At 37.4% G+C, this 27827-nt stretch overlaps 1 protein-coding gene across 14 annotated transcripts in view; it reads left to right on the top strand.

Moving 5' to 3' along the window:
• NBEAL1 (neurobeachin like 1) overlaps positions 1-27827 on the top strand; it is a 197668-nt gene that overhangs the window by 162404 nt on the left and 7437 nt on the right. For 12 of the 14 annotated variants that reach the window (XM_032278592.1, XM_032278593.1, XM_032278591.1 and 9 more), the window contains 10 exons: positions 3049-3166; positions 5210-5307; positions 8183-8299; positions 11240-11329; positions 15365-15474; positions 17307-17479; positions 18452-18546; positions 23263-23379; positions 23766-23927; positions 25500-25648. In XM_032278592.1, the coding sequence (XP_032134483.1) occupies positions 3049-3166; positions 5210-5307; positions 8183-8299; positions 11240-11329; positions 15365-15474; positions 17307-17479; positions 18452-18546; positions 23263-23379; positions 23766-23927; positions 25500-25648 (1229 nt within the window). Of the gene's footprint in view, positions 1-3048; positions 3168-5209; positions 5308-8182; positions 8300-11239; positions 11330-15364; positions 15475-17306; positions 17480-18451; positions 18547-23262; positions 23380-23765; positions 23928-25499; positions 25650-27827 lie in introns of those variants that run through there. The other 2 variants (XM_032278595.1, XM_032278600.1) reach the window with 2 other exon arrangements.

Below are 27827 nucleotides of genomic sequence, written 5' to 3'. Positions count from 1 at the left end.
GCTGGCTGAAACAGCTGTGCTGAGATTTGTGGAGCTTTTTTGCCCGGGAATCTCCTGGCCTGGCTCCCTGTTTCAGTCCCCTTTTCTGTCAGTTGAATGGGCAACTCTGTCTTCCCCAAGCTCCAATCGCCAGCTAAAACAGTGCTCGGACCCGTGTATTTTGTACAGAGAACTGCCCTGCCACGGCACCGGCCAAAACAGCCACTTCTGCCAAAACAGCCGTTCTGGCCGAACCAGCTGCGCCGGCCAAAACAGCCCCACAGGAGGAACCTGTGGGGCTTCTCCGCCTGGGAATCTCCTGGTCTGTGGGCAATAAAAATCCGTCTGGAAATGCGGTGTCCACTCACCCTCTGCGCTTTGGCTGGTAGCTGCAATCCTGAGCTGTTCCTAATCGGGGTCTTTCCTAATTGTCCACCTTGTAATGTTTAAACAGTAACAGTATCAATGCCAGATTGAAGAGGAGGGAAATTGAACTCCATCTTTCAATGCTAAGAGTGAGAAAGAATTTGTAGCTTTCTTTAATCAACATATATTCTGCCCTCTGGTCACAAATTATTTTCGTCCTACATGCAAAATATATTCACTTCCTCTCCAGATACGCTTCCCACAAAACTCTCATCTCATTAGAGAAGGAATTGGCAAACTTTCTGTAAAGGGCCAGAGGGTAAATCTTTTGGAAATTATCAGATTTCGTTGGTCATAAGATCTATGTCACAGCTACTCAGTTCTGCCATTGTACTGCAAAAACAAATGGATGTGGCTATGTTCTACTACTAATCTACAAATCTGGCAGTGACTCAAATTTGATCCACGGGTAGTAGTTTGCTATTCTGCAGTAAGACTTGAGGCCTAAAGTTCAGGATCTCATTATGTAATCAAGTCTGTGTATGGATGAAGCTACTCAGATGTGGCTCCTCTTGCATCTGAAGCCTGAACTAAAGAGGCAAGTTATCTGTCACCATATAACAACAGTGGTATGAAATGATAAGAGAACTTATAACAGACATTCCCATTCGAAAGGAAGAGAAAAACAGGAGGCTCCTGGCAGTCATTGGTTTATATCAATTCAGAATTCCAGTAGGGACATGCTCCCACATCTATTAGGGCCCAGTCCTGTTTCCCAAGAGGGGTTCTCAGTGGCTTTTGGTTCTACCTTTGGGCTTTTGGCTCCCCATGAAGTCATTGTTTTTATTCCATTAAAAAAATAACAAACAAACTTTGTTTACATGAGTATCTTTGTCAACCTCTTTTCTAACCACAGCAAATTGAAAGCCAAAGATCTCTCTTCTTTTTTAAAGTTTCTCTCTTTTACTCTAAACTAGTATAATTCCATTTAAAACCTTACAGGTTTCTTATGTGTCAGCTCTATTGGATAAAAGCCATTCTGCATTACTTTACGCAACAGTCCCTTATCTACTTTGGGCTGGATGGGAGGCTACTATGGAAAAATGCTCTTAAGATTCCTACACCCTATTTTCTAGTTGAGTGGGTCTGTGGGGCACAACCTTAAATCTTTCTGAGGTCTCAACAGATTGTTTTACAGCCAAGAACTAAACTTTTACCCAAGACCATATTTTAATGGTGACATTCTGATTTGATAGTTGCCTTAGGCAGTTTCTCATTTTGAGAGTCATTGCCTTCTCAAAGTGGTTTTCAGAAGGTCTGAAATGCTTTCAAAATGAGGCAAAACATAAGAGATCCTGGGACTGAGAAATGTCACCCATCTGGAGTGCAATGGCATTGTCACAACTCACTGCAGCCATGTCCTCCTGGACTCAGGTGATCCTCCCACCTCAGCCTCCTGAGTAGCTGTGACCATAGGTACATGCCACCATTCCCAGCTAATTTTTTGTAGGCCGGGGTGCGGGAGGAGGAGGTTTGCCATGTTGCCCGCACTGGTCTCGAACTCCTGGACTCAAGCGATCCGCCTGATTCAACCTCCCAGAGTGCTGGGATAACAGACATGAGTCCCCATGCCTGGCTCTTGCAATGGTTTTATTTTTGAATCCAGCAAGATCTGGCTCTTTTATATTTTCTTTAAATTGTGCTTAAAAATCAAATAGTTCATTTTTGGCTTGGTACGGTGGGAGGCACTTTGGGAAACTGAGGCAGCTGGCTCACCTGATGTAAGGAGTTCAAGACTAGCCTGGCCAACATGGCAAAACCCCATCTCTACTAAAAACACAAAAAATTAGCTGGGCATGTAATCCCAGTTACTTGGGAGGCTGAGGCAGGAGAATCACTTGAACCCTTGGGAGGTGGAGGTTGCAGTGAGCCAAGATTGCGCCACTGCACTCCAACCTGGGCGAAAGAGCAAGAGACTCCATCTCCCCCACCAAAAACATCAAATAGTTCATTTTTTTAGCCCATCTTACTCCTCTCACACTTTATCATAAGCATCTAGAAGAAGCCAAATGGCACTTTAAAATGTTCTATTTGGAAGTCTGCACACCCAAATATATGAATTCATTCTTCTGTGTAACTAAAACATGAGTCTCATTTTTTCCTGTCTCCAATAACAATTTCCTCATTGTCTTTCAAGTTATCACTAGTAATTTCCAGGAGTTCTCTACCTGCCACCCAGTCCTCCTCTTAGTAAGTGGTTACTGTGAAGGAGAGAATGATTTGTAGCCATTTTTTCGACCTAAGTGTGGTTTCATTGTTTTCTTAATTTGATCTTTTTTTTTTCTTGAACTGAATTTCTAGACAACTATTCAATGGAAATTTTGCTGCAGAGATGCATTCCATAGCTATCTTTTAGCTCTTCTGTTGCTGTTTTTGGGCTGCTATAAGCATATTTGTATTTTATTCACCTATTAGGAAATGATTATGTTAATGTTAATAAATACATTCACATTATAGTCGATAGGAAAAGTTAATGTATGTAGTAGATATTGAACAAATGCTTAGCATTATTTTGAGAGAATTTTATTTTGCAGCCAGAAAGATTTGTGTGTGGAAATGTTTAATTTGTTCTTACCTTTTTAAAGAACTGAATTTACATTGTAGTTGGAAGATATTTCTATATTAAAATTGTTCTTTTTCTAGGAATCTGAATACGTTTCAGCTCATCTTCACGAATGGATAGATCTGATCTTTGGCTATAAACAGAGGGGACCAGCCGCAGTAGAGGCGCTCAACGTTTTCTATTATTGTAGTTATGAAGGTATAAATCTATACACTTTTTCTCTTGTTTTCCCTTGGTAGAAACTATTGTTTAATATATGTTTACAGTTATTTTGGGCCTATTTAATATGAGGAAGACTACATTTAAAAAACATCTTTGTACTTAAAAGAATAAGAGACTTCTGCTTTTTTTGTAATAGTAGTTAAGTATATATATGCCAATCTAATTATAAATGTCACTTATCAATATCATAAAAGTTTTTGATTTCTAATGTATTTATCCTATTCTGTTGAGTCAAATATTAAATATTCAGTATTAAACAGCAGATTTTGAAACAAGGCCTTTGAAGTTACAAATGACATTCTCCAAATGATACATATGATCACATTATTTAGCTTTGAATCAAGAATATTTTATGATGGCCTTAAAATGATTTTTAAAAGTAGTTCTTTACCAATTCTTAAGTAGACTAATAGTTCTAAAGATTGTAAACAGTGTGAAGTTATGTGGATGTGAATAGAGTGAGAGACTTCTGGTAAATGAGCATGTTTTTCCCATGCCATATCCATTCAGGTAATAGGTTTGTAGGGAGAAAGTATTGCACGGCTGTTAGAAGCTTGGACTTATGTAGTTTAGCCAATTATCAGTCATGTAACAATCCATATTAGATTATGGCTGAGTATAATCAGTTAACCTTTCAAAAGGTTTCTTTTGAAACATTTGTTTCAAGCAATAACTTAAAGCAGTATTTTTGTGTAGTTACTACTCTTGTTTGAATTTGACTATGATGATGAAAACAATTAGGTGTACTCTGAGTATAGTTTGTATTTTTGCAAAAGAAACTTTTATTGTTTTTTATTTATTCTGTGACAGGTTCTTGCTCTGTCACCCAGGCTGGAGTGCAGTGGCGTAATCATAGTGGACTGCAATCTGGAATTCCTGGGGTCAAACAATCCCTCGTGCCTCTGCCTCCTGAGTAGCTGGAAACTGCAGGCATACCACCACGCCTGGCTAATTTTTTAAACTTTTTAGAGAGATGAAGTCTCACTTTGTTGCTCTGGCTGCTTTCAAACTCTGGGCCTCAAGCTATCCTCCCACCTCAGCTTCCCAAAGTGCTGGGGTTACAGGTGTGACCCACCACCCCCGGCCCAATAGAAACTTTCATAGAATACCATTTAACTTTTAATTGTTTAAAATATTTTAGCTTTTTTTTTTTTTTTTTTGAGACAGAGTCTTGCTTTAACACCAGGCTGGAGTGCAGTGGCACGATTCCGGCTCACCGCAACTTCCATTTTCCGGTTTCAAGCAACTCTCCTGCCTCAGCCTCCCGAGTAGCTGAGACTACAGGTACACGCCACCATGTCCAGCTAATTTTTTGTACTTTTTTAGTAGAAACAGGGTTTCACCATGTTGGCCAGGATAGTCTCGATCTCTTGACCTCGTGATCTGCCCGCCTCGGCCTCCCAAAGTGCTGGGATTACAGGCATGAGCCACCGCACCTGGCCTGCTAATTTTTATATATATTTAGTGTTTGATGAGTTGCTGATTTTTTAAAATTACCTTTTCACAACATTATAAATTGAAGAATGGAATAATATTTGGTTGAAACTATACCAATGAGGCTGGGCTTGGTGGCTTATGCCTGTAATCCCAGCACTTTGGGAGGCTGGGGTAGGTGGATCATCTGAGGTCAGGAGTTCAAGACCAGCCTGGTCAACTTAGTGAAACCCCATCTCTACTAAAATTACAAAAATTAGGTGGGTGTGGTAGCAATCACCTGTAGTCCTAGCTACTCAGGAGGTTGAGGCAAGAGAATCGCTTGAACTGGGGAGGTAGAGGTTGCAGTGAGTCAAGATTGTGCCACTGCACTCTAGCCTGGATGACAGAGCAAGACTCCATTTCAAAAAAAAAAAAATACACAAAAACACATACACACCTACACACACACGCACACACACACACACACACACACACACACACACACACACCTCCCACTCCCAAGAGCCTGATACATTAATCAGTGATGTGGCTTGCTGATTTGTTTTCACTCTATAGTAAGTCAACTTCTTCTCCTGGTTTTAGGAGCTGTGGATCTGGATGCCTTAACAGATGAGAAAGAAAGAAAAGCCTTAGAAGGGATGATTAATAATTTTGGGCAAACACCTTGTCAACTATTAAAGGTAAGTCATATATGTTATCGACAACTTAAGAAGTCTAATAATTGAATTACTAAGGAATAGTATTACCAGTATTTTTAAGGATATTAAGGATTTTAATGATGTAAACCCTTATTTTGGAATTCCTATCTAGAATTGAAAAAAAAATTATAGTCACTTAAAAATTAGATTTAAGTCATTTTTATTTTTATATAACAAAATATTGCAGTCAAAATCCATATATATAGCCAATTACTCTCAGTCCCAGAAAGATTTCTATTTGCTCAGAAAGCCTTGTATTATTTACAAGAAGAAAAACTGAGTACCAATTAGCGTATGCCATTAAAACTCCTCATATTGGGACTCGTTCCAAATGTAAAACTTCTAATAGCTAACATCTGCCCAAAAAGGCACTTACTTTCCAGAGCCCAAACCCGGTCCTAAGAATCAAATTATAGAATATTTAAAATGTAGAATCAAATTATTACATATTACTATGTATGTTTCTTTCCCCATACTAGTATCTGAAATTAAATCATCTTCCTGATGACACACAGGTTTGGATTCATGGAAATTCTAATGTTTTCAAAGATGTCTTGATCTTTTTTAGTATATCAATTCAGCAATATGGAATACACAAAAAGTATATATCATTTATTAAGTAGATACTTTCTTAAGCAATCACTGTGTTAGGTACTTTACCTAATTCTCATAGTAAAAATCCAGTTATCCTCATTTTTTAACAGATAAAGCCAAGCCTCACAGAAAGTAATACCTGGCCTATAATGCCTTTGAGAAATTACATACTTTTCTAAGTTTACACAACAAGAAAGATTAGGATTATATGCCTGACCCCCTAACTCCAAAGTCTTTCTAGCATGTCATGTTTTCTCTGAATTAGTAGCTGTAAGCCTCCTGTTAAACTAGATCTCCTAAATGTTCTTATGGGCCTTTGTTTGCTACCTAATTATGACACTTGCTGCCTTAGGTTGTATATTTATCCATTTGCCTCAGTACATTATAAATATATTAAAGGCAGCAACTTTCTCTTAATCATCTTTGTATGTCTCTTGAATATAGTAGATATACAGTATTGAATTGAAATCGTCACAGCTATTACAACAGTAAATGTAGCTAAGCTCTAACTTGTAGGTGTACTTCTGTCAATATAGAATTGGGCTAAGCTTTGTAATTGTTACTGTTCCTTTGCAACAGTTTGCGTGGAATCTCCAACACTGGTTTTTACAAAATTGTCATATATAAAGTCAATGCTTTATCCGTTACGTTCTGGTACAGTCAGAAGGCAAAAGTAACAGACTAAAACAGAATGCTTCATAGGGCTTTGAAATAGATGCTATCATTTTTATACCTGTTTTCCCTTTCTTTTTGTTTTGCAAGTGGCGCTAGTTTTTATTTTCACTAAAAATGATACAAAAATCAGCCTTTGATTTGAAATAAAGTGAATAATATTTATTAAAAACTAATTTCTTTTTCTTGAAATGGAGTTTCACTCTTGTTGCCCAGGCTGGAGTGCAGTGGCATGATCTCGGCTCACTGCAACCTCTGCCTCCCAGGTTCAAGCAATTCTTCTACCTCAGCCTCCCAAATAGCTGGGATTATAGGCGCCTAGCACCATGCCCAGCTAATTTTTTGTATTTTTAGTAGAGACAGGGTTTTGAGACCAACATGGACAGGCTGGTCTCAAACTCCTGACCTCAGGTGACCTGCCTGCGTCAGTCTCCCAAAGTGCTGGGATTACAGGTGTGAGCCACCATGCCCGGTTTAAAAGCTAAATATTTTAGTACTTATAGCTTTCACATCTATTGCCTATAATCAGTGTTTTGTTGTAGAGATGCAAGACTTTACTTTAGATAGAATTCTGTTCTGCCTTTTAACTGTGCCTTTGGAATGTTCATTTTATTTGTCATTTATTTCATTTTTATATGAAAATATAGTTCAGGGAGGTATTGAAACAGATGATACTGTTCTGTGTTTCTGACATGAAAGTTGAGGAAGAATAACTTATTTGAAAAGAATGCAGCAAGCAGTACCTGTAATTCTGTTAGTATTGACTTTTCTTTTTCTTTTTCTTTTTTTTTTGAAACAGAGTCTCACTCTGTAACCCAGGCTGGAGTGCAGTGGCACGATCTTGGCTCACTGCAATTTCCATCTTGCGGGTTCAAGTGATTCTCCTGCCTCAGTCTCCCAAGTAGCTGTGACTACACCACCATGCTTGGCTAATTTTTGTATTTTTAGTAGAGACATGGTTTCACCACGTTGGCCAATCTGGTCTTGAACTCCTGACCTCAAATAATCTGCCCGCCTTGGCCTCCCAAAGTGCTAGGATTTCAGTCGTGAGCCACCGTGCCCAGCCAGTGTTAACATTTTGACCTTGTTCAAGGAATTAAAGATTCATCCAAATTATACATTTTGAATTTTGAATACTACATTTAATTTTACCAGTATCTAACATGTGTAAGATATTGGTCTAGTATGGAAATCCAAAAATGAATAAGGCTTCTCTAGCTTTAAGGCACTTGTAGCTTAGTTGGGGAAGACAGACCATAAACAACTATATGTAATCCAATATGGAAAGAAATAAATTATAAATAAAATATAAATTATTGGCCAAGGGAAAATAATAAAAAAGAATAATAAATTCTGATTTAAAAATTTAGGAGAGATATCAGTAAGAAAAACTTTAAAGTAGAAGTGGGGTTTCCAAAGAAGTGGAGAAAGTAGTAACTCTGCTAAGAGAATAGTCTCAGCCTATGCCTGGAATTGTGAACAATGCATGGTATGAAATTCATTGTAGCTAGAGCCTACTGTATATGAAGGAACACAGAGAGAGATGAATAATATAGATATGGAATTGTTTTTCCTTAAAATTATTTTGAAGGAACCACACCCTCCAAGATTATCAGCAGAAGAAGCAGTACAGAAGCCGATCAAAATAGACACTTCAACCCTAAACCTGTTTCAACACCTCCCTGAACTCAAGTCATTTTTTATAGAGGTAATATCCAACTTGGTAATATCAAAGGGTTTTGTCTAAATTCTGTACATTTTAAAGTTCTTTTACTATTTAATGGGAAGGAAGGATTATAATATTTAATTTAAGACAGTAAACTATATCGTAATCAACTTTTCTTGGATTTTTAAAAGATTTTTATTGAAAGCTTTTATTTGCTGCTGAGTGGTAGTCTGAACTGTTTTTCTTGGCTTTCTTTCATCTACTTCACATTTTCCTGACAGGGAAGAACAAATAATTTGATTTAAAATGCTTTTTTTGACCATCAAGATGATATGTAGATGGAGATAATGATAACTCTTAATTATAATATCTGATCATATATAAATTAGGTCCTAATAAGTCACATTGTTAATTGATAGAATGAGTAGTCAAGTAAAACAGGAATAGTTAGTGATATAATTGAGAGAGTTTAAGTAAAAAACTCAAATGTTTAAATATACGTATTGAATTACTTTGGGAAATTTAGAATGTGATTAGAAAACGCATTCATACCTGTGAATGTGGTTAGGACAGATAGCACCCTTCACAAAAAGAAAATTAAAGATAAAAAGTTGCTAAGATTAGTTTGAAGATATACATAGAACAGTATTTGCAATACAGGAGAGGTTGGTAAACTTTTTCTTCTTTCAAATAATAACTTATTCGGAAAGTACGCAGCGGTGAGTTAGGTCTAACTGGTAACTATTCTGGGCTTTTCAGGCCAAAAGGCAAAATCAAAGATATTCTGTAGGTGCATATATAACTACTTAAAATGTAGTCATCTAAAAATATAAAATCTGTTCTTAGCTCACTCACCACCTACAAAACAGGCGGTGGGCTGGCTTTATCCCTCAGGCTGTGGTTTGTAAAACCCTGCGTTAGAGTACCACTGCAATGTGTTTCTCAGATTCAATACCATGGGAAAAAAATTTTTGATAGGATTTGTTGCTGCTAAGTGGTGGTCTGAACTGTTTTTCTTGGCTTTCTTTCATCTACTTCACATTTTCTTCACAAGGAAGAACAAATAATTTGATTTAAAATGCTTTTTGTGACAGTCAAGATGATATGTAGATGGAAATAATAGCTCTTAATTATAATGCCTGCTCATATATAAAATAGGTCCTAATAAGTCACATTGTTAGTTGATAGAATGAGTAGTCAAATAGAACAGTAGTAGAATTACTCTACAAAATAGAATTTTTTGATAATTCATTTCTCATGGAATTCAACAGGTAGTTGTACACATGGCTCATGAGATTTATTACAGGGCAAGGATACAAAGCAACATCAGCAAAGGGAAAAGGCACATGGTGTGAAGTGCAGGGGAAGCCAGGTACAAGTGTCCAAGAGACTTCTCCTCGTGGAGTCACATAAGATATACTTAATTCTTTCAGTAATCAAATGTGGAAACACATTTTTTGTCATCAGAGAAGCTCAGTAGAGACCCAGTGCCCAAGGTTTTTATTGGAGGCTGGTCATGTATATATACATCCCTCTGCCTAGCACATACCAAAATTCCATACTCCAGAAGTAAAACAAGTGTTTAGCTTAAACCATACTATTTGCACCAACAGTCTAGGTGTAATGAGCCTTATCATTGAGGGAAAGTTTTATGTCAGTATAAGGAGGAACTGTTTGCCAGCCAGGTTCCAGATGCCAACCAAAGGCCAGCCTTGCAAGTAGGCCTTTATATAATAATGATGGCAGTCTCAGGCCTTAACTCTTTACTGCATGTAAAGCAACACATGAGACCCTATTTGACCCATAATCTGATGGACATGCTATACTATATTTATTCTGTAGTGCCAATAGAACTATTTTTATTGTATCTTATCATTCGTGACTTATTTTGTAATATAGTACATTCCAAGTTCCATCTGGAGGTGCAGCAGCAAGACATTTGCCCTTCATAGTACCAACCATGTCACATAGTAGCTTTCCCCAGGATACGTTCAGTATCTAGGTCAGTATAAAGAACACAATAGATTTCCTTGGGTACCAGTAACTTGTTAATCCCTTTTCATCTTCATAAGAGGTGTTTCCCCATATATTCATATGAAAAGAGAAGGGTTTTTGTAGATCATCTCTTCATAGGTTTTCAAGTCATGAAGAAAGTAGACATAGTAGTGAAAGCAATGGCTTAATAAATGGGTTTTTTTCAGGCATCGTTTTCATTTAGCTTGTTCAAATGGAAGTCATTCTTCTCTGGATTAATTCACAATGTGAGGAGAAAAGATAATCATTTATAAATTATAATTAATTTCATAATTTGTTACTTAATTCCTATTAAGTTCTTAGAACAACACCTGGTACATAGTACATACCCAATAATGTTATCATTTACTTAGTAAATGTTAGGTATCACTTATGAACTATTGTCACATCAAGGAACCAAGTTCAAATTATTGTTCTCTTTCACATTGTTATAAGATAATGGCAGATGTTTTCTGACAGCTGTCTTTATTTTGTGGTACTACTGTGGCTTTCAGGAAATACCCCAGTTAATGGGTTAGATGTATTTTTTAAAATTTAGACCCAAAAGGAAATTTTTATAAATTGTGACCAATTTTCTCATTTGTCTTATTTGAGAAACATGTTCTTATATAGGATCCATATTTTCTGCTTTATATTTATGTCAGTATAACTTAGGGTAATGTCTAAATCATTGGCTGTTTTAAATGATTGCTGCATTTTGAAATCTACATCTCTTTTTAACAGCAGAGTAGTTGAACAGAAGGTGATGGGTTTCAGAAGTTTCATGTATGCCATGTATACATGGTATATGATTCCTTTCCTTAATTTTAAATTAATTGATTATATACTTCAAGAGAATAAAATGATGTATCATAGGATTCATCCTTATTTAAAGAAATAGAAGTTTTCAGTAATTTGTACCTAATAAAGATGAGCAGAATCAGCCACTAAACCTCTTTTATTTTATAGGGGATTAGTGATGGTATTCCACTATTAAAGGCCACTGTCCCTAAAAATCAGTATCGTTCTTTTATGTCTCAAGGCAGCCCTGAGTTACTGGTAAGTTGATTTTTACCTTTTTCACACTGTCATGTCTATATGTATTACAACTTGGGAGAAAAAAAGAGGAAGGAGGAAGTAAATTTTTTTGTTTTGTTTTTATTTTTTATTGTACTTTAAGCTCTGGGGTACATGTGCACATCCTGCAGGATTATTGCATAGGTATACACATGCCATGGTGGTTTGCTGTCTCCATCCCCACATCACCTACATCAGGCATTTCTCCCAGTGTTATCCCTCCCCAACCTCCCTGCTCCCTACTCTCCCTCCCCTCCCCTCCCCCCTGCCTTCCCCCACACCGCCTATCCCCGTGTGTGATGTTTCCTTCCCTGTGCCCATGTTTTTTCATTGTTCATCAGCTGCCTGTGAGTGAAAACATGCGGTGTTTGGTTTTATGTTCTTGTGTCAGTTTGCTGAGAATTATGGTTTCCAGATTCATCCATGTCCCTACAAAGGACATGAACTCATCCTTTTTATGGCTGCATAGGATTCCGTGGTGTATATGTGCCACATTTTCTTTGTCCAGTCTATCATCGATGGGCATTTGGGTTGCTTCCAGGTCTTTGCTATTGTAAACAGTGCTGCAGTGAACATACGTGTGCATGTGTCTTTATAATAAAATGATTTACAATCCTTTGGGTATCTACCCAGTAATGGGATTGCTGGGTCAAATGATGTTTCTATTTCTAGGTCCTTGAGGAATCGCCATACTGTCTTCCACAATGGTTGAATTAATTTACACTCCCACCAACAGTGCAAAAGTGTTCCCATTTCTTCACATCCTCTCCAGCATCTGTTGTCTCCAGATTTTTTAATGATCACCATTCTAACAGGCATGAGATGGTATCTCAATGTGGTTTTTGATTTGCATTTCTCTAATAACTAGTGATGATGAGCATTTTTTCACATGTTTCTTGGCCTCATAAATGTTTTCTTTTGAAAAGTGTCTGTTCATATCCTTCACCCACTTTTGAATGGGTTTGTTTTTTTCTTGTAAATCTGCTTTAGTTCTTTGTAGGTTCTGGATATTAGCCCTTTGTCAGATGGGTAGCTTGCAAAAATTTTTCCCCATTCTGTTGGTTGCCGGTTCACTGTAGTGAAAAGTTTCTGCTGTGCAGAAACTCTTGAGTTTAATTAAGTCCCATTTGTCTATTTTGGCTTTTGTTGCCATTACTTTTGGTGTTTTAGTTATGAAGTCCTTGCCTATGCCTATGTCCTGAATGGTATTGCCTAGGTTTTCTTCTAGGGTTTTTATGGTGTTAGGTCTTATGTTTAAGTCTTTGATCCATCTGGAGTTAATTTTAGTGTAAGGTGTAAGGAAGGGGTCCAGTTTCAGCTGCTCATGGCTAGCCACTTTTCCCAACACCATTTATTAAACAGGGACTCCTTTCCCCATTGTTTGTTTTTGTCAGGTTTGTAAAAGATCAGATGGTTGTAGATGTGTGGTGTTACTTTTGAGGTCTGTTTTCTGTTCCATTGGTCTATATCTCTTGTTTTGGTACCAGTACCTTGCTGTTTTGATTACTGTAGCCTTGTAGTATAGTTTGAAGTCTGGTAGTGTGATACCTCCAGCTTTGTTCTTTTTGCTTAGGCTTGTCTTGGCTATGTGGGCTCTTTTTTGGTTCCATATGAAGTTTAAGGTTGTTTTTTCCAGTTCTGTGAAGAAGGTCAATGGTAGCTTGATGGGTGTAGCATTTAATCTATTAATTACTTTGGGCAGTATGGCCATTTTCACGATATTGAATGGAAGTAAATATTTTTTAAAAGCCACTTTTTGGCTGTGCACAGTGGTTCATGCCTGTAATCCCAGCACTTTGGGAAGCTGAGACAGACAGATTGCCTGAGCTCAGGAGTTCAAGACTAGCCTAAGCAACATGGGGAAACCCTGTCTCTACAAAAAAAATACAGAAAATTAGCTGGGCGTGGTGGTGTGTAACTGTAGTCTCAGGTATTCGGGAGGCTGAGGTGGGAGGATCACCTGAGCCCTGGAAGTCAAGATTCCAGTGAGCCATGATCATACTGCTGCATTCCAGCCTGGAGAACAGAGTTGGATCGTGTCTCAAAAAAAAAAAAAAAAAAAGACACATTTTTAAAATAGAGAAAATTTTTGTAGAATTAATTTGACCAAGTATAGAAACATAACTTCTGTTTAAACAGCTTTTATTTTATGTAGTTACTGTAATTCTAAAGTTTATCTGGAAGAATAAATATGTAAAAATAACCAGGAAATTTTATATAAGAAAAATAGGGGATAACATTTTGTATTAAAATTTATTGTGAGACTATAATAATGATAAGAAATGATACAGAATTAAGATGTACATGCAGGACACTTTAGTGAGTATTTAACATGAATTTTTATTGAATTATCTAACAATCTTGTGAGATAAACACTATTAATTATTTCCCTTCTATAGATAAGAAGTTAAAACTCAGGGAAATAACTTGTCCAAGGTCACACAGATAGTGAATAAGGGATCTGGGACCTTGGCACAGAGACCAAACCTAGATCTGTCTTATTTTAATTTTGTCATTTAGAAATAATAAAAAATTGAGTATAACACAGTGAATAGTAGAGATCCAGAATTTGACCTATTTTTGGAATTACACATATTGTGTTTGTTCAGAAATATAAAATCTAAAAAGATATACAAAAATAGGCTGGGCACAGTGGCTCATGCCTATAATCTCAGCACTTTGGGAGGCCAAGGTGGGCAGATCACATGAGGTCAGGAGTTCAAGACCAGCTTGGGCAACATTGTCACCCAGGTTGGCATGCCGATCACAGCTCACTGTAACCTTGACCTCCTGGGCTCAGGTGACCCTTCCACCTCAGCCTCCTGAGTAGCTGGGAGTGCAGGTACACACCACCGTGGTTGGCTAATTTTTGTATTTATTTGTAGAGATCAGGTTTTGCCATGTTGCCCAGGCTAGTATCAAACTCCTGAGCCCAAGTGATCCTCCCACCTGAGCCTCACAAAGTGCCTGTGTTTTTTTAAAGTTACCAGAATTTCCTTTGTGGGGGAGGTCACTGTTACTTTTATAATCAAGAGGATAAGAGCTTTTTGTTTTGAAGAGAACTTATACTCACTATGACTGTCACTACAAGGAAACCTTAACATCCATTGTAAATTCTGTTTCTGATTTATGTTCTAAATGATATATATTATATTTTTATGGTAAGACTGGTGCCTGAATTTCTTCCAACTGCCAGCTAATAAGTGCTAATAAACTTTGAGAAATCATGAGAAAAAATAATCTTCCTAAAGAAAGACAAATTGGGCCGAGCACAGTGGCTCACACCTGTAATCCCAGCACTTTGGGAGGCTGAGGGAGATGGATTGCTTGAGCTTAGAAGTTCAAGACCCGTCTGAGCAACATGGCAAAACCCCATGTCTACCAAAAATACAAAAAATTAACCAGGCGTGGTGGTGCATGCCTGTGGTCCCAGCTACTCAGGAGGCTGAGGTCAGAGGATTGCTTGAGCCCAGGAGGTTGAAGTGAGCTGTGATCATCCCACTGCACTCCAACCTAGGTGACAGAGTAAGACCCTATCTCAAAAAAAAAAAAAAAAAAAAAATTTGGACAAGTCTTCTTACAATAAGATAAACAAGGCCAAGTGTGATGGCTCATGCCTGTCATCCCAGCACTTTGGGAGGCCGAGGTGAGAGGCCAGGAGTTGGAGACTAGCTTGGGCAACATGATGAAACCATGTCTCTACAAAAAATACAAAAATTAGCCAGGCATGGTGGCACATGCCTGAAGGTTGCAGTGAGCCGAGATCATGTCACTATACTCCAGCTTGAGCACCAGAGTGAAACCCTGGCTCAAAAAACAAAAGGTAAACAAAGAGCTTTTTCTGTTTGAATTATTTTTAAATGTTCTTAATGAGTTTTGTGTTTGAAGTAAACAGTCTTACAGTATTCCCTGAGTGATAAATGCCAGTGTCATGTGAGCATCTGGCTATTCCAGGTTATTCTGTGCTGCTTTCCTTAATCTTTCATTTAATTTGAGTCTTCATATGTTCTTTTCCAGATAACAATAAGTATGAATTATGTTATTGGAACCCATGGATGGTTGCCTTATGACAGAAACATTTCTAATTACTTTACATTCATCAAGGATCAAACTGTGACAAATCCAAAGTAAGTAAATGAATATTTAAAGCAAAACAGCTATACCAGGTACCTTATTGCCAGGAAAAAACAACTGGATTAATTGATTCATGTTATTCTGAAAGTAATGTTTTTTGTTTTTTTGAGAAGAGTGTCACTCCGACACCCAGGCTGGAGTGCAGTGGCACAAGCTCGACTCACTGCAACCTCTGCCTCCCAGGCTCGAGTGATTCTCTGGCTAATTTTTTTCTTTTTTTTTTTTTTTTTTTTTTTTTTTTTTAAGTAGAGTTCGGGTTTCACCATGTTGGCCAGACTGGTCTGAAACTCCTGACCTCAAATGATATGCCTACCTCAGCCTCCCAAAGTGCTGGGATTACAGGCATCAGCCACCCTTCCTTGCCCTGAAAGTAATGTTTTGAGATCAAACTATCTCTTCTTCCTTCCTTCCTTCCTTCCCCTCTCCATTCCCTCCCCTCCCCAGCCTTCCCTTATTTTTAAGTTCTGTCCTGAATTTATATTGGTTTAAATATAAACTTAATTTCCATAATATCAGTTATAGAAATAAATTACATTAGGAATAATAGACTTCCTTGTAATTTCATTCTACCTTATTTAAAAATAAAACCTATGTATTTTGATCTTTAAAAGTTATGTTCTAACTTAAAGCTGTGCTTCCCTTACACTGAGTTATCCTAACTATTTGTTTGCTTATATTTTTTTCTAGTTAAATCACATTCATGACCAGGCACAGTAGCTCATGCCTGTAATCCCAGCACTGAGGAGGCTGAGGCATGTAGATCACCCGAGGTCAGGAGTTCAAGACCAGCCTGGCCAACATGGCAAAACCCCGTCTCTACTAAAAATATAAAAATTAGCCAGTCATTGTAGTTAGCACCTGTAATTCAAGCTACTTGGGAGGCTGAGACAGGAGAATCGCTTGAACCTAGGAGACAGAAGTTGCAGTGATTTGAGATTGCGCCACTGCACTACAGCTTGAACAACAGAGCGAGACTCTGTCTCAAAAAAACTAAAATTAAAATAAAATTTGAAAATCACATTCAGTCTTGAGGGTCACATTATACCATATATTTTAAAACAATAATGATATAATTGTTATCATATCTTTGTCTTCCTCAACTAGAATACAACTCCCTAAGATTAGGGGCAATGTCTTTTTTTCTTTCTTATCCCCATAGTACTATTATGTTTTGTAAGAAGCATATTCTCAGCAAATGAATATTGAATAATAAAGTTTTATAGCTAGAGTATGAGAATTGCTGTGTGTGTATTTTCTGTATACACGCTGAAGTGCAATCACTTGTCTTTCTGCAGAATCTAGATTGGCTAAGCTCATAGGTATTGCACTTGGAAGCTGATAAAATCAGCATGCTTGCTTTGGTTCGAATGGAGAACAGTCATCATAAGTGTTGTTAGATACCCACTTATCTGCTTGATTTATCTCCTATGCATCACCTTGTGTAGTACATCCCTGGTTTAAGTTTATTTCTGATATTCCTAGTCCTGGCATATCCTGTCTTGCCTTTAAACTTTAAGGCTGCCATTTACAAAATCACCAGTTGTATTCAGTTGTCATTGAAAGCCAGGATTGAAGCTTTTTTTCACACTTCCACTGATTGCAACTTTTTTTGCTTAGCACTTAAGACTATTATATATATTCTTATTTTATAAAAAATATTATAGTGAGATAACACATTTTCTGAAAGTCTGTCATTTATTAATAGACATTTCAAATAGGACATTTGGGACTAATTTTTTATTTCTTTTTTAGAAATGTTTAAAAAGAATAGTTTATATGAGTGTAAGTGATCTTTTAAGGAAAAGTCTAATATTTGTGTTTACAGAACTCAGCGCAGCATGAATGGTCCTTTTGCTCCTGGGCTAGAGGTCACTTCTAAGCTATTTGTAGTATCACATGATGCAAAGTTGCTCTTCAGTGCTGGATACTGGGATAATAGCATTCAAGTGATGTCACTTACAAAAGGCAAAATTATCTCTCACATCATCCGGCATATGGGTAAGCATTAACTTTTTTCCAAGAACACCCCCCAATTTTTTTTTCTTAACTATAAAAGTAGCACATGCTCCTTGTAAAGAGCACTAAATTTTACTTTTGAAGCTGAGTGAACTTTGTGATTATGTAGGATTATAAATATATGCTTTCTATAGGAGTATCTCATGTATTTTGGATATAATAAAGCACCATATATATTTAATACAGCTTCATAGTATCTGGAAAACATTAGGCTAAGTTTTTTTTTTTTTAATGGGTGATAAAGGTAAGAATTTTAAGACAAAATGGTAGCAAAATCTGCTGTCATTTAATAAGACATCAACTGCCCTATTACTATGTTAACAGTTAAACATGAGAGTCATAAAATTCTTGAATGTAGTTTTAACTTGCTACTTCTTAGTGTCTCAGTCTTCAATATAAGAATAAAACATTGAGTAGATTTTTTTCTATAAACCTGTCAGGAAAGGAAAATGGAGTTTGCTGCCCATTCTGTTCCAGTCAGTTCTAAGATATCACTTAGCTCAGCTGTTTATAGTTTAAAAATATATATTTTGTATTGTGAATTTATAGTATAGTATGTATAGTTTTTCTAAGGACTCATATTTTATAGGATAACAATTCCCATTGGGAGTAGAAGGTGAATGCGGATGAGAAAGCAAAGAAGCATATGAAAATTAACTGGAGATCTATCTCAAACTATCTAACCTCCTCCTAAGATTGTGGTAGTCATTCCCCATACTGCATGTCTACTTCTCATCCCCAAAGAAGGGTGATTTCAAAGAGAGCTCTCCAACATGATTTTGACACTGCTGCTTTCCTATGTCACTCTTCCCCAATGCTTTTCCAGTAATGCCTACATTCCTCCCTTTTGGTATGACTGCTTTAGGAATAGTTAGAACATTAACAAAAATTGCTCTTAAAGTTCTATTCTAGCAAAACGAGGCATTTCATTTTATTTTATTCCTTTTCTTACAGATATTGTGACTTGCTTGGCTACAGATTACTGTGGAATGCATTTGATTTCTGGTTCCAGAGATACTACATGTATGATATGGCAAATAACACAACAGGTAGTCACATATTTAAATGTTCTTGGTTTAGATCAGAGATACACCCTGAGAATACTAGCAAAATCTTCTGCTAAGACATCAAATTGTTTTCTGGCAGTGACTGAGCTCCTTTGTATTCTTTTTATCCACATTTTGTCCTGTCCAAATCACTACACTTTTTCCTAGGTTTACTGTCTGATTCATTACTTATTCACTATTGCTTTCCAAAGATTCTTCCTTTTTACCTCTCCTAGGAAAACAGTAATTATTTTTATTGTCTTATCAGTATAGTAACATTTCTACGTTCTTTCTTGTGGGACTACTAGAAATTATAGATTTATAGTTTTCATCAACCTTATTGCATTCTCATAATAATATTGGTCCAGGAAGTATCATTTTTGTTAAATAGCTTCTGTTTTCTTTTCTTTTTTCAGATGGAGTCTCACTCTGTTACCCAGGCTGGAGTGCAATGGCGTGATCTCGGCTTACTGCAACCTCTGCCTCCTGGGTTCAAGCGATTCTCCTGCCTTAGCCTCCCATGTAGCTGGGATTACAGGCGCGTGCCACCACACCTGGCTAATCTTTTTTTCTTTGTATTTTTGGCAGAAATGGTGTTTCACCATGTTGGCCAGGCTGGTCTCAAACTCCTAACCTTCAGTGATCCACCCACCTCAGCTTCCCAAAGTTCTGGGATTACAGGCGTGAGCCACCGTGCCCAGCCAGCTTCTATGTTTTCTACATTGTCTTAATTAACAGGCTTTCTCCCACTCCAAATTTATAAAAAGTATCTAGAAATTTTCTTCCATGTAAAAATCTAGCAGAGCATGGTGGCACATGCTTATAGTCCTAGCTGCAATACATGGGAGTCTGAGGAGGGAGGATTGCTTGAGCCAGGGAAGCAGAGGCTGCAGTGAGCTGAGATCCTGCCACTGCACTCCAGCCTGGGCTAAAGAGCAAGATTCTGTCTCAAAAAAATTTGTTTTCTTCTAATTTTTTTGGTTTTATTTCTTATATTATAATCTTTAATTTATTGATAATTATTTCTCTATATCGTATAAGGGTTTGTTTACTTCTAAATAGGAAGCCATTTATGTCAGCATAAATTATTAAGTAAGTCACCTTTACCCACTGAATTAGATCTTTCTCTAGACTCTTCATCATTTGCACTTAAAGTGTAATTTCTCAGCTAGTCTTATGTAGGTATTTATTCTTACATATGAACTTATGTTTTAACCATACCCTCTTTTTTAAAAACTCCATTTTAGTCTTACTGAAATTGTATTTAATTTATATGTTAATTTGGGTTGAGTTTTGGGGTGTTTTGTTTTGTTTTGTTTGAGACAAGTTCTCACTATCATCCATGCTGGAGTGCGGTGGCACAATTATGGCTCACTGCGGCCTTGACCTCTCAGGCTCAAGCGATCCTCGCTTCTCAGACTCCCAAGTAGCTGGGACTCCAGGCATGTACCACCACACCTGGCTAGTTTTTGTATTTTTAGTAGAGACAAATGATTGTCTCTGCCACGTTACCCAGGCTGGTTTTGAACACCTGTGCTCAAGTGATCTGCCCACCTTGGCCTCCGAATAAATTGGCATATTTTTAAAGCTATTTATTTACAGAAATACGAAGTGTCTTTCCATGTTTGTTTCAGGTCCTTTTTAAGTCCTTTGATAAAATTTCTTTCTAACTTTTTCATTTAGATCCCATACTTATAATTATCATTTTTTATTACTATTTTTAGTGGGGTTTTAAAAATCATTTTCACTTCTGATTATTGCTAGTATAAAGAAAAACTTTAGTGATTTGACTGATTTCTGTACAATTATCTTATATCCAATTACTTTGCCAAATCCTCTTATCAACTCTCATGGTTATTAGTATTTCTTGGATTTTCTTAAAATAAGGTAGGTAATACAATCATGTGATCTGAAAATAAAAGTGATTTGCTTTATCTTCTAATATACTAATTATTTCGTTTTCTTACATTACATTATTAGCTAATACAATAAGGTAGGCAAAATTATAATGAGCATCCTTTGTCTAATTTTGATGAAAATGCCTTCAGATTGTATAGTGTTTGCTGTTAGGTTTCACTAGTTGTGTTTTTCACATTTATGTATTTAGCGTCCTTCTATTTTTTTTTATGTTGATAACTTTATAGTTTTAATCAAATGTTAAACTTGTAAAAAATTGGCAAAATATAGTATATTTTGTATCATGTGTCTTAGCAGTCACTTTTAGTATCTCCATCTTACAGCATCTTATTTTTTTAGCCATTGAAAGTTGGAGATACCATGTTCCTTTATTCCTAAACACGTCAATGTGTATTTTCTAAGATAAAGACAATCTTATACATAACCCCAGTGAAGTTATCAACATCAGACTGCTTAACATTTATACCATACCATTAGCTAATCAACAGTCTATGTTCTAATTTTATATTCCCATAATGTTCTTTACAGCTGTTTTTCCCAGTTTATCTTATTTATGGTTTTTCTCTTTTTCTTGATAATAATGTATTATGTTGAGAAATTTCCTAGGTTTGAACCATCCTTGAATTTTTATAATAAACCCACATAATTTATGGCATATTGTATTGCTATTACACTTTACTGTTGTATCTTATTAGCTAGTACTTTAATAATTTCTCTACTCTTTTTCTTTCTTTCTTTTTTTTTTTTTTGAGATGGAGTTTCACTCTTGTTGCCCAGGCTGGAGTACAATGGTTCAATCTCAGCTAACTGCAACCACTACCTCCTGGATTCAAGTGATTCTCCTGCCTCAGCCTTCTGAGTAGCTGGGATTACAGGCGCGTGCCACCACACCCAGCTAATTTTGTATTTTTAGTAGAGACAGGGTTTCTCTATGTTGCTCAGACTGGTCTTGAACTCTCAACCTCAGGTGATCCACCCACCTCGGCCTCCCAAAGTGCTGGGATTAAAGGCTTGAGCCACTGCGCCCAGCCGATTTCTCTATTCTTAAGTAAAATAGATCTTTTTGTTCTATCTTTATCATGTTTTGTATGGGGATACTCAGTCTTTACCAAATAAATTCAAGAAGGGCTCCTCTTTCTCTAGAACTGGAATTACTTCCATAGTGTAGGAATTACCTGAGTTTTTTATAAGTTAAATATAGCGCACTAATCACTCAGACTGTTATTCACAGGAAAAGACAAATTTGTCACAGGTAGCAGAATATCAAGGGAAATTAATGTACACTGTATGGAACAGGTAGAATGTCTGGGCAGAGTTGTCTAGGATAATCACATATACAAATAGCAACTATTCAGATAAAACAAATAATATACAACTATTTGTATGCTAATGACAAAGCATGCTAAAGACATGAAGAAAGAATCTTCTGGACAATAATTCAAAGAGCAATTTTTTTGCAATACAATTGTGTTGTTAGGAAAACATAAGAAAAACAGTTCAATAAAATGGAAGATAAAGATGAAATTATAAAATAGCATCATAAGATGTAAATGAAGGTTGCAGAAGAATCAAGCTGAGATTAAAACCAATACCATTACATATTCCGTAAATATATATACCTACTGCGTACCCACAAATTTTTTTTTTTTGAGACGGAGTCTTGCAGAGTTGCCCAGGCTGGAATGCAGTGGTGTGATCACAGCTCACTGCAACCTCCACCTCCCTGGTTCAAGTGATTCTTCTGCCTCATCCTCATGAGTAGCTGGGACTACAGGTATGCGCCACCACACCCAGCTAATTTTTTGTATTTTTAGTAGATGTGGGATTTCACCATATTGGCCAGGCTGGTCTTGAACTCCTGACTTTGTGATCCACCCGCCTTGGCCTTTCAAAGTGCTGGGATTACAGGTGTGAGCAACCACACCCAGCCTCACAAATGTTTTTTTTAAAAGGCTACAGCCAAGACCTATAAAAAAATACAGGTACAAACATAAATAAACCTGAAGCAGAAAGAAGAAAGAGATTTGATGTGGCTAAAAACCAAATTAGTGGCATGGAAAAAAAAGATGTAATCAAAGTGAGAGCCAATAAAAAGATAACTGTAAAGAACTTAGAGAAAGAATGATAACTATAAAATCAAAGACAGTCAGCATAAAGGTAATTTATGTCCCTGAAATAGCAATCCGAATAAATGGAAAAATTATTCAGCCAGACGTGGTGGCTCATGCCTATAATCACAGCACTTTGAGAGGCTGAAACTGAAGAATTGCTTGAGCCCAAGATTTCGAGACCAGCCTGGGCAACATGGCAAGACCCCTTATCTCTACAAAAAAATTTTTTTTTTAATTAGCCAGGCATGATGGCACATGCCTGTGGTCCCAGTTATTCAGGGAGGCTGAGGTGGGAAGATCAGTTGAGTCCAGGAGGTTAAGGATACAGTAAGCCTGGACAACAGAATGAGACCCTGTCTCAAAAAACTAAAGTTATTCAGAGATATAACACAAAAAGTTTATTTGAAGTTAAGGAAGAATAAATCTGTAGATTAAAAGGGGAAATAACATACTTGGAAAAATTAATCCAAGACTGTCAACATTGCTACAATTTAAGTTTTTGAACTTCAAGTTGGAGAATAATTCAGAAATCCAAGTGGTACTGTAAGAATAAGTACTACTATGAATAGACTCAGTGGTTGTAACTAGTTGCAATGTTAGTTTGTGATTAGAACATTTAAATGCAATATGAACCTTGTGAAAAACAGGAAACAAAGCCACCTTTACCTTTGCTTTTCTCTTTTATTATTAGGGAGGTGTTCCTGTGGGCTTAGCATCTAAACCTTTTCAGATTCTTTATGGACACACCGATGAGGTATTGAGTGTCAGCATCAGCACTGAGCTAGACATGGCGGTGTCAGGATCGAGGGTAAGATTTCACCTTTAAGAAATACTAATTATTTTATCTACAAATTTATTAGCAACATTTATAACTAAAAAGTTTTTCAGAGCAATTGATAAAAATATTGAAATATACCATATTTGTATAGGACTTTGCAAAAGAAAGAAAAAACTGAATGCTATTTTGGGATTTTATTGGTTTTATTATTTAAGGCAAGAGGGCATTCTAGGAAATAAAATACGATTTGAAATTTCAAGGTGGGAATTTTTCCTAAGGTACATATATTCTTGATGGAATAATCATTTTCTCAGTTCCTTTTCCACATTTCTTTATCTGGCCCATTCTACTTTTATTCTTTTTTGCTGTTTTTTTTTTCTTTGTCTTTTTCATTTTCTGGAATTTTCTGTGTGTAGGATGGAACTGTGATTATACATACCATTCAGAAAGGTCAGTACATGAGGACGTTACGACCACCTTGTGAAAGTTCACCGTTCCCAACCATTCCCAATTTGGCTATATCTTGGGAAGGACATATTGTTATCTACTCCAGCAATGAGGAAAAGACCACCCTCAAGGTATATGACCTTTCATGCAATAGAGGTAGACTCCTAATAGCGTATTGTTCCCTCCCACATTATAGATGAGGTTTTTTGAAGAAAGATAGAACACCATTTTAAAGAAGATGTTTTTCATTCATCATTCAGTTGTTCGTTTAATAACATTAGATGGACATCTTCCACAATCGTAGCCTCACATTAGTATTTTATTTTCGGGATTTCTGTTGACCTGTGTAATATATGATTTCAACATAATTTCTGATTATATAAGATTTTATAAGCTTAATCGGAAAGTGGAAATGATAGCCAACTGAAATTCCTTTTGCATAAGGCAGGGTATAAATAAACAAGCCCTCAATTTTATGTTTGTTTCCTTTCAGTGACATCATGGTTGATTGATTGATTGATTGTGTGTATGTCTTACTCTGTTGCCCAGGCTGGAGTGCAATGGTGCGATCTCGGCTAATTTTAACCTCCGCCTCCCAGGTTCAGGCAATTCTTCTGCCTCAGCCTCCCGAGTAGCTGGGATTACAGGCACATGCCACAATGTCCAGCTAATTTTTGTATATTTGGTAGAGGTGGGGTTTCACCGTGTTGGCCAGGCTGGTCTTAAATTCCTGACCTCAGGGGATCCGCCTGCCTTGGCCTCCCAAAGTGCTGGGATTACAGACATGAGCCACCATGCCAGTCCTTATTTTTTATTTTTTTGAGATAGAATCTCATTCTATTGCTTAGGCTGGTGTGCAATGATGCAATTATAGCTCCCTTTGGCCTCTAACTCTTGAGCTCAAGTGATCCTCCCACCTCAGCGCCCTCAGTAGCTGGGACTGCCGGCATGTGCCACCACACCTGGCTAGTTTTTTTAAATTTTTGGTAGAGCCGAGGTCTCCCTATGTTGCCTAGGCTGGTCTCAAACTCCTGGACTCAAGCAATCCTCCTGGTTTGGCCTCCCAACGCACTTGGATTACAGACATGAGCCACCATGCTCAGCCTAAGCTTTTTCAATATTAAGTAAGAATATTCGGGGGCCAGGCCTGGTGGCTCATGCCTGAGGCAGGTAGATCACCTGAGGTCAGGAGTTTGAGACCAGTCTGGCCAACATAGTGAAACCCCGTCTCTACCAAAAATACAAAAATTAGCTGGGCATGGTGGTGCACATCTGTAATCCCAGCTACTCGGGAGGCTGAGGCAGGAGAATTGCTTGAACCCAGGAGGTAGACGTTGAAGTAAGCCGAGATCATGCTGTCTCACTCTAGCCTGGGAGACGAGAGCAAGACCCGGTCTCCAAATAAATAAATAAATAAATATTTTTTTTTCTTTTGTTTTAAGAATGTAGGGTTTTGTGGAGGGCTGAATAAGATGTTAATTCTTCTTTGGGAGGAATGAGAATTCTCATTTAATATTTGCTTGGCAGTCTGATTTGAAATCACTTTAGTAATATTGCCTACATACTTGGTCTTTAAATATAGCCATATTTTTATCCCAGAATTTTAAGCCGAATAATTATTCTGTTATAGTCAGAGTTTTAACTAGTAATATAAAAACTCAGTTTTTATTTGAGATTGTTAAATTTTCCTCAATTTTTTACAGGATAAGAATGCACTACATCTGTTTTCTATAAATGGCAAGTATCTAGGGTCTCAAATTCTGAAGGAACAAGTATCAGATATATGTGTTATTGGAGAATACATTGTCACAGGAAGCTTACAAGGATTCCTGTCTATAAGAGATCTCCACAGGTAAGTAATAAAAATTAAGGATGTATCACTTAAGAAAAGGTGGCAGTACTTCTAGCCTGGAGTGAAAATCAGGAATCTAAGATTTTTAATCTTTCGGTTTATCATTTATTGTAAAAATTTTTCTTTTGGCAAGTACAAAAAAAATTGGAGAAGCTAAAGTATTTCTGGACTCATAAATGAAATATATATATATGTAGAAAATTTTACATTATGCAAATTTTACCACAATTAGCAATTTTTCAAGCTGAGCATAGTATCTCCTGCCTGTAATCCCAGCACTTTGGGAGATCAAAGAGGGAGGAATGCTTGAGCCCAGGAGTTTAAGACCAACCTGAGCACATAGCAAGACCTCATCTCTACTGGGCATAAAAACTTTAAAAATTAGCTGTTAAAAATAGAAGTTGAGAGCCACAAAGAAAATGATCACTCAAACAAAGTTCTCAACAAGGCAATTTTACATCTGCAGAAGGGTGCTGCCTATAAGCCTGATTACCACCAGAGCACCCCGAACAAAGGATAGGAGGGCGTTTTATCCCTAACACATGAGGCTTCTACTACTGTGTCCAGTCTCCATTGGATGGGGCCAGACTGCACAATCCAAACTAAACCTGATTGGCTAAAAGCTTAAAACTTTCCTAAATAGGTAAACACAATGGAGAACAAAGGAATGGAGGAAGTGCTTGCAAAAAGGCTAGGAAGGCAATAACATGTCAAATAAGGAAAGGAGTATATGCTACAAGCTAGGACATGTGTGCCCAGGCTGATCAGGAAACAAGTGGATCGCAACTTTAGAAATTAAAGGACAAGGAGACAGAATATGCATATGCCTTATTTGACTTAATTGGCTTCCTTTTTGAGGAAGAACTTCACTGTATCTATCATTAGCTGGGTGTGGCGGCATGTGCCTATGTTCCTAGCTACTTGGGAGGGTGAGGTGGGAGGATTTTTTGAGCCCAGGTCAAGGCTGCAGTAAGCTGTGATCATACCACTGCGTTCTAGCCTGGTCAACAGAGCAAGACCCTGTCTCAAAAAAAAAAAAAAATGCTTTAAATATGTAGAGCCAGAAAACAATGTTCATAGTATGAAGTCTGAATTATGGATTTGGAAATTTGTCCAAATGATGGTTTGAATTTTTACAAACTTAAGGTTTTTTTTTAATTGTGTTAAATTTTTTTTTAATTGTGATAAACTAGAGTATATTTAAAATACTTATGCATGTGTGTGTATAAAATTGGTGGGGGAATCTGTTGTCATTTAATGAAGTGAAGGAGAGAGATATTGGAGTAGTGGATATGTGTTTTTGTTTTTGTTTTGTTTTTTGAGACCAAGTCTCTGTCACCCAGGCTGGAATGCAGTGGCACAATCTCAGCTCACTGCAGCCTGTTACCTCCAGGTTCAAGCAATTCTCCTGCCTCATCCTCCTGAGTAGCTGGGAATACAGATGTGCACCACCATGCTCAGCTAATTTTTGTATTTTTAGTAGAGATGGGGTTTCACCATGTTGGCCAGGCTGGTCTCTAACTCCTGACCTCAAGTGATCTGACCACCTCAGCCTCCTAAAGTGCTAGGATAACGGGCATGAGCCACTGTGCCTGGCCCAAGATTTCTGGGCTTCTTACTTACTTCTCACTTATGAATTGAAAGGCAAAAAGCATTTAATAAGAGTGCCTAGGTGTTCAATTCTGTGATGCTTACTCATAATAATGGTCTTTAAGGAGTTTAAGACTAGTTGGAGGCCAGACGTGGTGGCTTACACCTGTAATCCCATCACTTTGGGAGGCAAAGGTGGGTGGATCATTTGAGGTCAGGAGTTCAAGACACACCTAGCCAACACAGTGAACTCTGGCTCTACTAAAAGTACAAAAATTGCCAGGCGCGGTGGCTCAAGCCTGTAATCCCAGCACTTTGGGAGGCTGAGGCGGGTGGATCACAAGGTCAAGAGATCGAGACCATCCTGGTCAACATGGTGAAACCCCGTCTCTACTAAAAATACAAAAAATTAGCTGGGCATGGTGGCGTGTGCCTGTAATCCCAGCTACTCAGGAGGCTGAGGCAGGAGAATTGCCTGAACCCAGGAGACGGAGGTTGCGGTGAGCCGAGATCGCGCCATTGCACTCCAGCCTGGGTAACAAGAGCGAAACTCCATCTCAAAAAAAAAAAAAAAAAAAAAAAAGTACAA

Source organism: Sapajus apella, unplaced genomic scaffold, assembly GCF_009761245.1.
Source record: "Sapajus apella isolate SASKATOON/1434 unplaced genomic scaffold, GSC_monkey_1.0 scaffold10, whole genome shotgun sequence".
Lineage (NCBI taxonomy): Eukaryota > Metazoa > Chordata > Mammalia > Primates > Cebidae > Sapajus > Sapajus apella.
This window is presented reverse-complemented; position numbering and strand designations above follow the sequence as displayed.